Source organism: Pectinophora gossypiella, chromosome 21, assembly GCF_024362695.1.
Source record: "Pectinophora gossypiella chromosome 21, ilPecGoss1.1, whole genome shotgun sequence".
NCBI classification, from domain to species: Eukaryota; Metazoa; Arthropoda; class Insecta; order Lepidoptera; family Gelechiidae; genus Pectinophora; species Pectinophora gossypiella.
The window spans coordinates 12,194,561-12,210,084 of record NC_065424.1 but is presented as its reverse complement, the minus strand read 5'-3'; the positions used below and the strand labels follow the sequence as shown (position 1 = coordinate 12,210,084).

General features: G+C 35.8%; 1 protein-coding gene across 1 annotated transcript in view; it reads right to left on the bottom strand.

The window, feature by feature from the left end:
• The window catches only part of LOC126376606 (transcription factor AP-2-epsilon), a 97,075-nt gene that overhangs the window by 4,669 nt on the left and 76,882 nt on the right, over positions 1-15,524 (bottom strand). The window contains exons 5-7 of the mRNA XM_050024102.1: positions 15,361-15,474; positions 13,433-13,487; positions 9,857-10,046 (exon numbers count right to left, since the gene is read on the bottom strand). Of these exons, the coding sequence (XP_049880059.1) occupies positions 9,857-10,046; positions 13,433-13,487; positions 15,361-15,474 (359 nt within the window). The remainder of the gene's footprint in view (positions 1-9,856; positions 10,047-13,432; positions 13,488-15,360; positions 15,475-15,524) is intronic.

Sequence of the window (15,524 nt, the reverse complement as noted above, 5' to 3'; positions counted from 1 at the left end):
TTTCCAATTTCCGAACGAAAGCCGAAATTTTATTATTGCGTACTGCAGGATGGTATGATACCCACTGTTTTTAATAAAATAATGATTGTCTGACCACCTTTTGATTAAAATAATATGAATATGAAAGCTTTCATGCAAATCATGCATGACAATGAAATAATTTGCCGCTATTATTGACCGTAATCGACCATTACTTGCAGCCAGTCAGAAAACGAAACAAATAAGAATAGGAATCTAATTTGGCGGGAAAGTTTGGGAGGTAGGTATGTAAAAATATTTCGACAAAATGTAATAGGTACCTCTATTATACACTTACATTTTGACAAAAGCCTAGCTTGTTTTCTTAGGATGTACCTCGGATGTACTTATACATAGGTATGTATTGGTGTTTTTAACAAATAAACGCCTATATTTAATCTCTTTACCATTTTACTCTTGAAAACATAGATATACCTAACTTACTTGGTACAGTCATTATCAACAATATAGAGGCACGCACATGCGATTGACACTTTTAAGAAATAGATATTCGGAATGTCTTCAATAGGTATCTACTAGGTATAAAATTATTGATTATAAATTGTAATAAAAACATCATTGATTCTGATTTCAAAATATAAAAAAAATACCGTTGTTATGAGGAAAACTATAAAGTGATTTTAATGAGAAGTTGTATCAGCGCGAACTACGTAGGTACTTAATGTTAGTTTGTGTTCTTTAGTAATCACTCATCATAATTGTCCATTGGTTGGTCATTGACCCGACTAGCTGGCCAAAAAAAAAACGAAAAAAGTAACAAAAAACGACGTACGTCAGCCGTCTTGACAGGTCGCGTGTAGTTCTGCTACCGACCGCTAGATCGAGCTACCGATAACCTATCGATTACCGTCAAAATCGTCATGATTGACGCATAGAAAGTTGTTTGAAAACCCATTTTATTTTTCGTTTGCATCTGTTTTAAATCGTCTTAAAGCAAAGGTCGAGAGTCGAGTTTGGTTTTGAAAGCTTTACAGTAGCGGTAAACAGTAAAATCGTATGTAGTTACCGAAACTGGCTACTAGTATTAACCGCCAGAAAATAAATGCTCGTTAACGAAATTGTTTTCGATTTTCGTTTGATGATAGTCGTTTAAAAATAAAGTGAGCGATGGAATGCGAGCTGGCTGCTTCGCTGATTGATTGGAGAAAAAAATTGATTCTCAGCTGATTGAGTTTTTTTTAATTAGTAATATTACAGTTTACTTCGATGCCGCAAAGAAGTCAAACTGTTAGGTAGGTAATTGGATTTCAATAGGAAGTGTGTAATGTAATTATATTAATTATAAGCAAGTATCTATTTATTTCATTTAAAAAAACTATAAATTAAATCTCTCTATTAAAGAAAAACAAATTGCCAGTGTTAAAAAGTCAATAAAAACATAAAATAACAATCTTCTTAATTCAAAATTCGAAGTCACCACTCGCTTTTGATAGGCTTAATTTTGAATAACGACGTCTTTGTTAACCACCCTTCGAATGCGATGGAATTTCGCGAGTGAAATTGTTTTATAGAGTAAGTAGATATAGAGGAAATGTTTCATAGGTAAGTAAGTACACCTACCTACATGTTACATACTTATTCTCATGTTTAGAATAGAATAGGGATGTTTCAATTCAGTTAGGTACAGTACAGACAGATACACCTACAAACATAAACTCACGCTCGTAATCCCTAATGGGGTGGGCAGAGCCACACATTATAATAAGCGATGAATAGCTGGTTTTTAAAAGAGCTTACTACCCACGTAATAAAAGCCAACTATTTTTATTCTACAATAAAAAGAGTTATAAAAAACATAATCAGTAAGTACGTTCAGTAATTGATTCCTCATTATGGCTTTGCAATAAAAAAAAACTAAAAAGAATAACGTTTTGATGCTCAATATTTTCACACGTTCGTTTAAACATTCACAAAAGGAATAAAAAAGAATAGAAATGGTCCGTTAAGTTAACGAGCTAAACAATATATTTGAATTTGGAATCAATGGAAAACTAAATCGGATGAATCGACAGATATTGTGCTCGGCCTCGGACACACCAGCGACTGCTAGCTGTCGTTTTTTCCTTAAATAAGTTTCGAACAAATAATTATTTAAACTTAAGAAATAAATATGTACTTATTAAAATAGTAGAACGTACGACCGACATACTATAGGCAGTAAATGTCAGACCTATTATCCTAGCGAAAATATCTTTAAAAATAAGTTTTGTCAATAAAATATCGTTCGTGTAGCGAAGTCTTAATAACATTTGAGACAGAGATTTATTAATCAAGTATACAAACTCCTTGGTCCGAGAAGGAAAACATACCGTTGTCAACGTGTGCGGCAGTAAGACGTCATAATTATTGGCTGATTAGAATATTTTACAACTCTTTTTATGTTTATGACAAAATTGGAACTTAACATTTAAAAAAAATATGTTCACTGTAAAGGGATGTTTAGAATTGAAACCAGCCAGCACTTTTTATGCATAGCGTCTCTTTTGAAATGAATAAGCGCGGCCTTATAAACGTCCAATTAAGCGTCAATCAAGCACTTACCGATACCCGATACAAGTATCGATAGTAGAAACCAAACATCGTGTAGCCGTATCCATTAATAATCCGCGATTGATTAAACCCAAATGGCATTCCAGCTTACGACACAATGAGATTTTGAATTTCGAAATAATGGCGTCCGCCGCGTGTTTTGACAGCGAAACTTTTTTCAAAAGAAGACGCAATGATTTTTTTACGAGTGATTGATTTATATTGGATTAGGTTGTGAAATATACACGTATTATCTACTTTCTTTCTCTACATGGGAGCTTAACATTTTTCGATACTTAAACATATTTCTAGTAAAGATAAATTGCTGCAAGATAGGCACGGAGTAATCGTCGAATACTTAAAATGTGCCTACTTACTCATATTTCCTAATTATCGCGCGTACGTAATTTAATAAAATTTTATGTGACAGGTAAATTAAAATATCACATTTGATCGTGAATAGCTTGAGTAAAAATAGATTAATTAAAACACTGCCTGTGCGCAGTTCATAAGAGAGTAAAAAGGCAGCACAATATCAAGTTTTTAACATGAAAATTGCGGGTTTTATCACGTAAATTAGCTGCCGTGTGACATTGTCGCTATTTACATGCATCGTTCGGTTTAAATTTATTAAAATATTGTGATAATTGCGTTGTGAGACGACGCGAGGCAGGCGGTATGCGGAGTATTTCAGACAATGTTACAGCCAGGTGCTGTTTCCCGCCATTATTCGGTAACGGTGTTGCCATGTACGAGAGTAAATTAATTTCTAAAGCCACAACGCCGGCCGGTAACATTTTGACAACGCAACGGGTTACGGTAATGATGGCAATTATGCCTCACCGCCGCCGTTCCTAAATTCAATTAAAATGATTAAAACCAGAAACTGACCAGTGACAGTTATTTATTGTGTGAGCCTAATTTTGTTTTTTATTGCTCTAATTTTGTGCATTGTAAAAATTGATGGCGTAAATAGTTTTGAAACTGAACACTGCAGAATATTTTATTGGCCTATGCTAAACAAACATTCGATTCTTCAATAATACTGAACCATGCTGAACTCTGAACTGGATGAAATGATAGGTGTATATTGATTTAATTAATACATTCACAAACACTGAAGTAAAGAAATCCTACGTTTTAGCAAAAGTATAAGTACTAACGCGCTTTAATTATGAGCGTCATTGGAACACTGATTGCATTTTTTTCATACCGTGATGGGGCAGCATTTGAACGAATAAAATCTATTGTGTATCGAAGTTTTTTTATGCAAAACTAACAGTGTACTGTAGATGTAGATATAAGAAACGCGCAAGAGTACGTGGAGAGCAAATGTTGTTGAATTGAGGATATATTATAAAAAAAGTTTAAATTGTAATTTGTATAGCGAAATTGGTAGAACTATTGTCGCAGGGTCTTTAAATTTCAGTGTAGGTACGGAAAAGAGTACTTAGGCATCTAATATTATTTAAACGTTTTGTCTATTAGACTTAGGCACTTATTTTGTTACAAAATCGACTAAGTAAATAAATCTTAAGTTCAACTTCAATCGCGACCACTGGTGCGGCTCTGCCGAGACCAGTGATGTGCCATTCTCGGGAATGTTTCCAGTTTGGGAAAGTTCTCGTCAGTAAAAAGTCGCAAAACTTATTTTTGAGCTTTATTACCTAACCTTTAGGCAGATAAGACCAGAATACAGAATATAAGAATATAAGTTGTATTTGTGGGAGACACGGCTTCCGTGCCTCACTTAGCAGGGTCCACAGAATACCAGCGTCGTGGCTCGCGCCGCGGCTTATGCTGAGTGAGGCCCTTTTATAAAGGACACCACCACCATCGTTGACCAGTCCATACGCTCGATTGTTTGTGTTTCTTGTGTATGTTGTTGTTTTTTATTTTTTATTATGTGTTTGATTGTAAGTTATGTGTTACTTCATGTTTTTATTGTATATGTATTTGTTGTTTGTTTTATATTTGTTGCTGTGGTGTCCCTTTATAATAAACGTTTCTTTCTTTCTTCTTTCTTTCTTTAATACAAGCAAGAACAATTTAAAAAAAGAAAAGCAGCTAGTGTCCTTAGTATTAAATAGTTTTTCTCAAGGGGAATATTCCGAAGTTAGGAACATTCCCGGGAACGGCACATCACTGGTCGAGACGTCCACAACTACACACAGCCCGATAATTATATTCAATAAAATATAAGTCGCTTCCACTATTACATATTATACCACGTCTCATTTCTAACCGCTCTGAGCGCAAAAAATGCGTCTAATAACCATCGACCAAAACGATCGGATCTTATAAAACTCAAACATGTCTTTAGCTAGCCACAAACCGTACAGTGTAGCCAGCGTAAAAAATACGCAACAAAAAAAGCGCGCGTAAACGCGAAACGAATAAAAACATGGCGGCTGAAGTGAATTTCGACTTGTAATTACCTAATATTTAATATTCATGCAGTAATTGCTGTAAGAAATTTTAATATTCATTTGTATTATTATACATTTTGCAACGGACAAGTGACTTTTATTTTGAAGGACAATTAAATTTTTTTATAATTATTTTCAGTGAATTATTTCGTATTTATGACTGACGTCAGGAAGGGGAAGTATGACATACGATTATGGATTAAAAAATGACTTATTTCTCCTAGAAATTGATTCTACGATAGTCCAGACTAGTACAATAAATTCATGTAAATATGCATAAATTCATTTGGCAGGGTAGTTTGTCGACCTAGATGACTTCTACAACTTTACGATGATAAAATAGCCTTTCTGGTTAATATTATTAATCACCTCTTTATGAGTAAGTAATTTGTTGATTGGCGTAAGGTTGCTTTTCTTATTTAGTCTATTTATTTCAAATTACTGGACATGAATTAAAACCGGATAAAAAGAACATGATTTTCTTGCAGGAAGCTTCTATTTCAAGCATAGAATAAGTAATAATACTACGTATAGACAGGCAACTCTCCGCTCCCCGCCAGCGGCTGAGCTAGGTTTACCTCACCCCCCCTCGATCTTACTTTAGTCTTCAATTGTGTGGGCAGATGTCACACGCATAGATGGGTCATACACAAAACGGGGTTCAAAAAATTGAAAAATAAAAAGATCCCAATTTATTGAAAATTTGTGTTTATTTATTAGAGATCAATCAAAATGTCACAATGACAGTAAGAAACTAGATCGTTTTAGGAAATTATAACAATTATGGCACTTTTTTAATTTTTGACGTTCACAGAAGTGACATAAGCCACAGAAAAGATCAAAATCAGGCAAGAAATCAACATTACTCCTTCTAGACACTTATGTTTTCCATTTATTTTATGTTTATACTAGTATAAACTCTAGAGCCCCTTCGCATAGGTAGTGTATTATGCGATTTTCGAGTAGACAGCTTTAAAAAAATATATATGTACTCCACACAAACTTACACCTTTTATGTCACGTCACCTCTTTGTGATTTCTATTCCTAGGTTGTTAAGAAATGTGGTAAATATTTTTTAATTTCTTTAAATAATGAACATTTTCTAGTACTTTGGAATCCCATCTACTTGTTAAAACTATAGAAGTTTCATACAAACTTTGCAACCTCTTTTTACTCCCTTAGAAGTAAAATTTCGCAAAATCCCGTCTTAGAGAGCATCTATATCCTAAAAGAAACCCTATGCCCCATGCAAAATTAAAGATTACTTGTAGTTTCTGAGATTTTCTGATGAGTGAGTCAGTCAGTCAGTGAATGAGTAACCTTACGCTATTATAGATTTACATACCTATCTTAATTATTGACTTATTTTAATAAACTATAACAAAGGTATATCAAATTAAAGGTTTTAACAAAAACTTCGATTTTAAAAGCCATAAGTATGCTAAATTACTTATCAAAGAACCACGTGATCAGAAGCTACAGTACCTATCCATAGAAGGCAAAAAAATATTTATCAGTAATCGCTGATTCTTTCGTGGTAAGTTTTCATGATCACCATCATGAAAGATTGCTGGATATTTTTTAGCATACTTACCTAGATGGTGAGATTTCGTCAATTTACCATAAGCTACACGAGTAAATCCCAATTAGGGTAGAGTGAGGTACAAGACTAGCCCAATTGGAATATACTCGTGACCTGACCGTGCTTTCCGTTAGACCAACGTGATTCCTAGGCCGCATCGCCATCTATAATGGTTGGTATGTGGTAAATTTCGTCTTTTGGTTATTTTAGGTGGTAAGTGATTATCATCGCATTCATTCGCTGGTCGTTTTTCAACAATTTTGGGCGGTGTCAAAGAAAGGGAATCACCAAAGTAGATATTTTCAAACAAACATTTTTCGTGCTGTAAGTGGCTGACGTACAAACATAGGTTCCAAAGATGGTGTCTCTAAAGGTGCAGTGACCGTCGAAGCAGACAGGGTTCCAAGAGAAGAAACAACTGAACTGGCAATAGTGGCCCTGGACCCTAATGCAAAACTCGACGGAGTCGCTGGATACTACAATTGGTGTTTGGCCGATTTGAAAATGAGGACACTTAGTGCGAGCGGCACATATTGTAACAGATCAACCTTTTTGCGTGGATTGTGTTAGGGGCTCCAGAAAATTTGGTGAATTTGAAACGTCGCTTTAAAAAGCGGACAGTAATTGCATACATTTTGTATTTCAGACACATGCACATCATCAATTGGAATAACCATAATGCCCTTGCAATTGGTTTTTCTGCAAACTGTAATGGTATTAATAAGTATAAGTAAGTCTTTGAAAGCCGGAGGAAATAATTTTATTTGTTTTAGTACAAGTTTTAAGTCGGCACAAATGAGTACTGGGTCATATATTAAATATTGAGAAACTGTGCTGATAGATGTCGTATTTATTGTATTCTGTGATGGATGAGAATCAGTAGAATACTTAATAAACGTTATTGTGCAAAGATAGTTGTCCTTTTGATCCACCAAAATGATCTGACTGGACTTCTGTTCCATATTTAAGTATTACTTATCCAATAATTTTCGGCAAAACCGATATGTAGTAAGTAAGGCGTAAGGTTATGCTTCATGAATCGAATAGCTCTCTAAACTAATGATTTTTTACTTGAAACAAGATAATCTCGATTTTGAAGGCATGCCATAACAAGATGCAAGAAAATACAAATTATTTGCATTAAAATAGAACCACGTCAACAAATAAATAAGTCTAAAAAGCCCCATTTCATGTGATGACAACTAAAAACATACATTCTGTGGACATAAGTATCTCTTGTGGACACGTGAATTCACAGGAAAGATATCCACAGAAGGGAATGACGAATATGAAATGAATGACAGTTTTTTTAACTTTTGAAGTTAGAAGAGAAGAAAAGTGGATTTGTAAAATAATCCCCGTAGCCCTTTAGGGCGGTATGTTTTAACTAATATTAATAGTCTACATATCAAGAAATACTAGGAACAGGAAAGAGCCACTGAACTCTGACAAAATTAATTAATACTAGATAAATAGTTGTATAAAGAAATATTCTAGATATATCTCTGGTAAATCGATGCCGGAAACCGACATCTAATCGGTGTGGCCAGTAAAAAATATATAAGTTTTGTGGTAGTTTTAGCAGATGGGAAATTCGGTCAGTTTTTTGGGTCCACAGAAAAGTCGCTAACCCATATAACCGAATGTTTATTTTATTTTTTTAATTGTTTAACATGTTCAATATTTTTAAGTTTTTAAATTATTTTACATTAGGATAAAATACAATATAGAAGGAAATAACCTTCCAGTTTGTATCTTCCAAAACAAAGCATAGCCCCTTAGAATATAGTAACCACGGATCTGAACAGCCCACAGAAGGAGACAATTTAACATAAATTAAAATAATTTAAATAGTAAGATAAATCGTATGTTTTAAATTTTCAGTGCATTATTATAATAATCGTTAGTTTTTGCGAATATGAAGTAATATATAATTATATAGACTATATTTTTAAAGTGATCACATCTGAACACGTGTTTGTGTATGACCCAGATGCGCGTGTACGATAACGACAATGTGTAGTGTCTGCGTAAAACGAGGTGTTTTGTATGAAGTGTCCGAAGTGTTTTCAAGTTACAGGCACTGCTGTCAACGTTACTTCAAGGGCCTTAGGCAAGTTGCAAAGGACTACGTAAAACATAGTAATTATACATTTTTAAATGTTATCCTAAAGAACAATTACTTACTCATGTAACGACTATATACTTACATCAGTAAGTAATCCGGGACCAACGGCTTAACGTGCCTTCCGAAGAACGGATCATCTTACTTTTGGACGATCAGGTGATCAGCCTGTAACGTGTTAACCGAACTAGGGATCACAAAGTGATTTTTGTGATTTGTCCCCACAGATTCGAACCCGGGACCCCCGGATCGTGAGCACAACACTCAACCACTGGGCCACGGACCGTTTTAGTCTGCAGTCAAAGGCGACTTTCGCAAACTCACCTGACCAGCAACAGGAATTGACCCAGAGTCCTTAACCGCTACACCAGAGAGGTGGTTGTATGAATACTTAATAATTATAAGTAAAAAACACAAGTTCCCTTCCATCCGCAGCCTGCGGTCAACCTCTTGTTTATTTAGCGTTAAACTGAGGCATTTACTCAGTATATTGTTATTATTATGCTCATTTCTACCATGTTGAGAAATTACAATGTTCTTTAAGGTAAAACTCATTTACGTGTGGCAACAGACGCCTACTTTTAATGTGGAATAATGTGTAGAACATTGCACTCAGTTCGGTACAGTAACGACCTCCGTGGTCCAGTGGTCGAGCGTTGGGCTCACGGTCCGGAGGTCCCGGGTTCGAATCCCAGTGGGGACAAATCACAAAAATCACTTTGTGATCCCTAGTTCGGACATTACAGGCTGATGACCAGATTGGCCGAAAGTAAGATGATCCGTGCTTCGGAAACCACGTTAAGCCGTTGGTCCCGGTTACTACTTACTGATGTAAGTAAGTAGTCGTCACATGAGCCATGTCAGGGGCCTTTGCCGGCTCAATAGTAACCATGACACCAGGGTTGATGATCTTGGTACTCCACCTCACAACCCACACGATAGAAGAAGCATGACTGAAAAGTCAGCGACTTTATTTGAAGATCTAGAATAAGCATCGATCAATAAAGCGGTTGTAGCGTGCGTGGGAGATCCTTAGAGGCCGCTTTAAACTGAAATAAATGGTTGATTTCGGTTTTAAACGGCTTTTTTCGTTTTAAACGGATTGGTTTAAATGGTTTTAAACCAGCCTTACATCTATAATCCCCACTAACCTCCTCAAGACACCTCCCAGCAGACTAGCGTTGAGGCACTCGGGGGGCGACAGCCGCCGCTGCACCTCAGCCACGGTGACCTTGTACTTGCTAGTTGAGGACAGAAGGGACAGCCGGCCCGGCACCGAGCAGAACACGTCGTTGGGGGCACAGGACCCCGTGCCGCCGAGGCCGTCGCGCCCTTTCATTGCTAGACGAAAAAAATAAAGATTTTTAGTAGGATGTTTTCTTCTATCTGCATATTTTAAATTGTTAAAAATTTAAGCTGCGTCAAAATCAGTGAATCATTTTTTCTTGTTGAAGGTCAATTTAACATTTTTGAATCAACGTCATTTCACAAGGTGTTATGGCTGAGGAGAAGAAATGACAAGAAAGTGCAACAGCAACACATCTTTTAAATCAATGTAGGTATACTCCGCGCACTTGATAATGTAAAAATAACAAAGATAAAGAAATAAACATTTTTTTTATATACATTACAAGTTATCTAATCATTAGAGGAACACATTTAATACCAGGCATTTTTATCATTTAGGCAATCATTAATATTATAACAAGCTTTTTTACATAAAGTAAGCTTCACGTGAGCTTCAAATTTATTATCTGACAAATTCATAATAAGTACTGTATTTTATTGTAAAAACGTATACATACATAACCCCATAAAAGATGAATTTATGTATGTATCGACGGCAAACTAAATAGTATCGTTCCAAAAACTTGGCAACAAGTATGACGCTATCTGCAGTGCTCAACAGATCCTCCTGCGTGCAGGTGTTCAGGCACGCAGGACACGATGTAAGATGTTCCGTCGTTTGGGGAACAGTGCACTTGTACTTAAGTCCGAGCCATCCGAGAAACCCCACTTGAACAAATTGTCCTTACTCCGGCCCACCTGAGTCCGAAGTCTATTTAGAGACTTCCAAGTAAGCCAAGGCAAATCAAGACCTGGCGGAAGTCTCTCGCACGGCGAAAAAAGGTTTGGGAGGTGTACCCGTTCTTGCCAAATCCTGCATCTTTTATGTATGTTTCCCAATTCGAAATGACAACCTAAATAAATACATTTAGGAGGTGTGGTAAAAAAGAATCCTAACAATTACCAATTATGAAGCTCATTATATCAAGTTGTCGTCTAGATTCGTAATAATGATATTCTAATTTTGAAAGTATAAGTAGGTATTCTAGTCCTACTAGGGAGAGACGTAAAACGGCATACATAATGAGGAATTGTGTTATGTCAATTAGCAATTCGCAAAATGTCGAAATTATTTGGTGAATTTACTTTCAATGACATGGTAATGAAGTTTTATTGTCACTGATTACATACTTTGTGAAATACCTACCTACGTAATACTTTTACGTAGTAAGTATACTTATTATTTTTTCTGAGGTAAAAACACACACACATACAAAAACTTAAAATAAAAGTTAATAAATAAAATGTCCATAACACGAACCGAATCAAACGGAAACATCTAGAATTAATTAATTCACGCCGTCGAAGTATTAAAATCACATCTCTTTATTAATGAAAACTATTGTACAGCGAAAAAATATAACACGTAACTCTACAAAAAATATGGGTGATTACAAAATTCTACGATTCAAATACCAACAATGGCCCTCTTACAATCACTGCCACGCCCCAAACATGCGCGCAGCGTGATCACCATTCTTATTGTAATATTTCTTTACGGCCGCCATAATACAATAAACATTTATGTGTCATTAATGTGCACCATACTGGCTACTTAACACCATGTTGCCGTTTACAAAAAAGAAAAAGAAAAGGTGTGACGTATTATCAGCCAATTATATTTTACGAGCTCAATGCCCTTTTGAAAATGGAATTATTTCCTTTTCTATTTGAAGAACATTTCAAAATAGAACGCGGTAGTGTCGGTGTGTGATTGTTGTTGAAAAATCGATTTAATATTCGAATAGAACACATTCGTTATTCGTAGTTAACGGAAAATATCACCTAAATTACTCAGAACTTTATTATACTTACTGCCTATTCAAATAGCAACTGATTGATCGACCGTTTCATTTATTTCTTTGATATCGATTCATTCGTTTGAATGAGATGGATTTTTTACGATCTACTTAGAAAAATCGATACACGCATCCGATAAGCGATGTAAGAGTTCTAATTACAGTTTTATCTTCATCGGGTCATCGGTAAGAGTAACAATAAAATGTTTGATAAGTTAATAAATGTACTTACAGCGCTAGTGAATGTTCGAACGATTTCAATACGGCTATAGTCTGTAATTATACATAGTACTTACCTACAATATCAAGCTCTGTCTATCTATCACTAGAGGAGTGCCGTGGTGGAGTAAAGTACGACGCCGTCTAACTTCTAAAGTTATTGAAATAAGGTACGTACAGTCATAAGTAATATCATGTACCCACTTTAAAACCCTGTCGCACTATCATATTTGACATTTTAATGAGACTTTTGGTTTAATTTGTCAAAAATGTTAATGTGACATGGTTTCAAAGTGTATACATATTAGTACTCGTGACCGTACGTACATAATTAACATTGGGAAATTATTTTGGCCAAGTAGATTTAGAAAAGCTAGAGATGTGCTTAGATATACTTTCAAACGGTAAAAAATAGACCATATTTTTTACCTGGATTATTTTTTTTGTTTTTTTTTTGACGTGACATATTGTAGATTGGCACAAATGGCATTAAGGCATTATGGGTTTTGTTCTCGTTTTCCTTTTCCTAGTTAGCAATTATCTTTATGTATCATTCTAGCCACTTTTCTTATCTTATTTTAATTTCTCTCCTACCTTTTCATTTATTGGCGGGAACTTGTTATTAGCATTGTCTGATGTATATTTAGTTCATTTAATGTATAATTAGTCTGTAAGTTCTCCAAATTATATTAAAATAAAATAAATAATAAATAATAAGTACTTGGCCGGAAAAAAGCTTAAAACTGGCGTGTCTATTGCGAGCTTAAGTTACAGAAAGTTATAAAAACACTTAAAGAATGTGATTTTGAAGAATGGCGCTTACATGGTACTGACTAAATATTTATAATATAAACCGACAATACTTAAGAATAAGAATAAGAATAAGAATAAAATAAATTTATTGCCAGTAACAATGTACATTTGCTATATAAACTAAGTACTTAATTATGAATATTGCGAATACGGGCAAAAGGAAATGGCTCAGCTTGTGCTGCCATGGAGCCATGCTATGGCGCCATCCAGCGCTGGTTTTCAGTCATTTCCTCTTCCTGGGATATTGTGCGGAAGTAATAGTAACTTATGTACTATTGTGTTGTTAATAATGATAATGTCACTGTGTGTGTGTGTTAATAATGTCGCTGTTCTTTTGAAAATCTATTCCAAAGAGCAAAGTCCTACACAGTTTTCTTTACCACTTTCGAAAGAGTTACTTCAAAGTGTGTGTGTGTGTGTTTTAAAACTGTATAGAAGTGGTGAAATACTTACTTACTCATTAAGCCAATATAAATAAAGTATCTACATCAAAATAGTACGCGGTAGTGTTGGTGTGTAATTGTTGTTTTAAGAAATCGATATACTCACTTTTTAATAAAGGCAGATCAGTCATGAAACCCGACGTATCGTCCATGCCTGCGTTCTAAAAAAGAACAAAATATTCAAAATACTTTATTAATACGTAGTAACATAATAAACATCAACGTTAAACACAAGAGAAATATGTGAAAAAAAAAACCTAATACCAAGAAGGTTTTAATTTACTTAGCTTATTACAAAATTCCTACTGTCCGTTCAACATATTTTAGACGATATTGGCCATTCATCGGATATCGACTAGGTATGCGATGCGAGGGTGGAAAAAAGAAAAAAAAAATCCTTCAAGTAAACACAATAGCTCCTATTTTTATCTACGAGACTTTTTTGTCATGGGAAAATATAATTTTATTAATTGATGTTTCTTTATAAGGGCCATATCTCACTAGGACACCATGGTGGAGAACCACGATCGTGGTTGGTATCCTAGTGAGTTTTGTTGTTGGTTCGGTTAGGTTACAGTAACAAACCGATGGGACAGTTGAGACCTTATTACTCCCGATCCATCAGGCCCAATTAAGAGGGTGTAGATATTGTTATAAAATAGGTATTTGACTAGGTCAAAGATAAATTATAAAATGCTAATCTAGATATAGAATCCAGTCTAAGATAATCAAAAATCCATTCCATAACCGTGGGTTGTGAGGTGGATTACCAACCCCATCAACCCTGGTGTCAGGGTGATTATTGAGCTGCCATAGGCCCCTGACTCATGTAACGACTACATACTTACATCAGTAAGTAGTAACCGGGACTAACGGCTTAACGTGCCTTTCGAAGCACGGATCATCTTACTTTTGGACAATCAGGTGATCAGCCTGTAATGTCCTAACCAAACTCGGGATCACAAAGTGATTTGTCGCCACCGGGAATCGAACCCGGGACCTTCGGAACGTGAGCACAACGCTCAACTACTGGACCACAGAGGCCGTCATCGGGCCCAATAAAGAGGGTGTAGGTAGATATTATTATAAAATAGGGTATTTCACTAGGTCAGAGATAAATTATAAAATGCTTATTTATAAATAGAATCCAGTCTACGATGACCATAAATCCATTCCATTTTACTGTTCGACTTATTTTAGAATTTTATTTATGGACTAAGTAACAATGGGTACGACGTTTGACCGCTTTTATTGATGACGTCACAGGACAGTATTTCCATACAAACTCCAAAGAAAACTTTCGTTTTGACGTTTCGTGAAAAGTATCTCATTTGACTAGGTTGTGGAGTAGCCTATAGTAGATGTTACCCGCGAATTCGTTCGCGTGAAATCTTAAATATTAAAACTATAGTAGAAGTTTCATTCATATTTTGCTACCCCATTTTACCCTCTTAGGGATTCAATTTCGCAAAATCCCGTCTTAGTGAGCACCTACGTCCTAAAAGGAACCCCTATGCAAAATTTGAGACTCCTAGCAATCGTAGTTTCTGAGATTTCGTGACTGATCATGACTGGTATTATGTTAGTGACACCGTAACGAATACTGAGGGGGATGATTCAGACCAGAATCGACATCAAGCGGAATTTCCCGGCAAAAAATTCATGAAAATTTTAGTGCTTTTTTAAATTATTTTCAGTCCCATACTTTTGCGACGGATTCCACTTGATATCAACTCACAATCATAGTATGGATCATAACCCTCAGTAATTGGCAGTCGCTTCTGTAAAAAACTGGACCTGGCAAAGCTTCAGGTTAGGTAAGCGGACCGTGTGAAAAACGGGATAATGCTAGGGAGATGTGTAGTACGAATCATCCCTCAGTGTTTTCGTTACGATTGCACTTAACACCCTGTATAGACATGGCGAAATAGTGGCTCCGTCTACCTGATGTGGTTATTTCAGTGCTGGATTCCGACGCATCGGGCCCAATGGATTGAGTAGTGTAATAAGGCTTTAAGAAGAAGTTCCTCTCACCGGTGCCTCCTCAGCGGAGTGCAGGGCGTGGTGCAACGCCAGTTCATGCTGCTCCCGGGCTCCATAGTCAGCTCGCCGCTCCCCTCCACCGTAACTGAACCCACCGTGAGACAACTGTTCGGAAAATATGATAATTATCATTAAGAATGGATCAATTGACACTT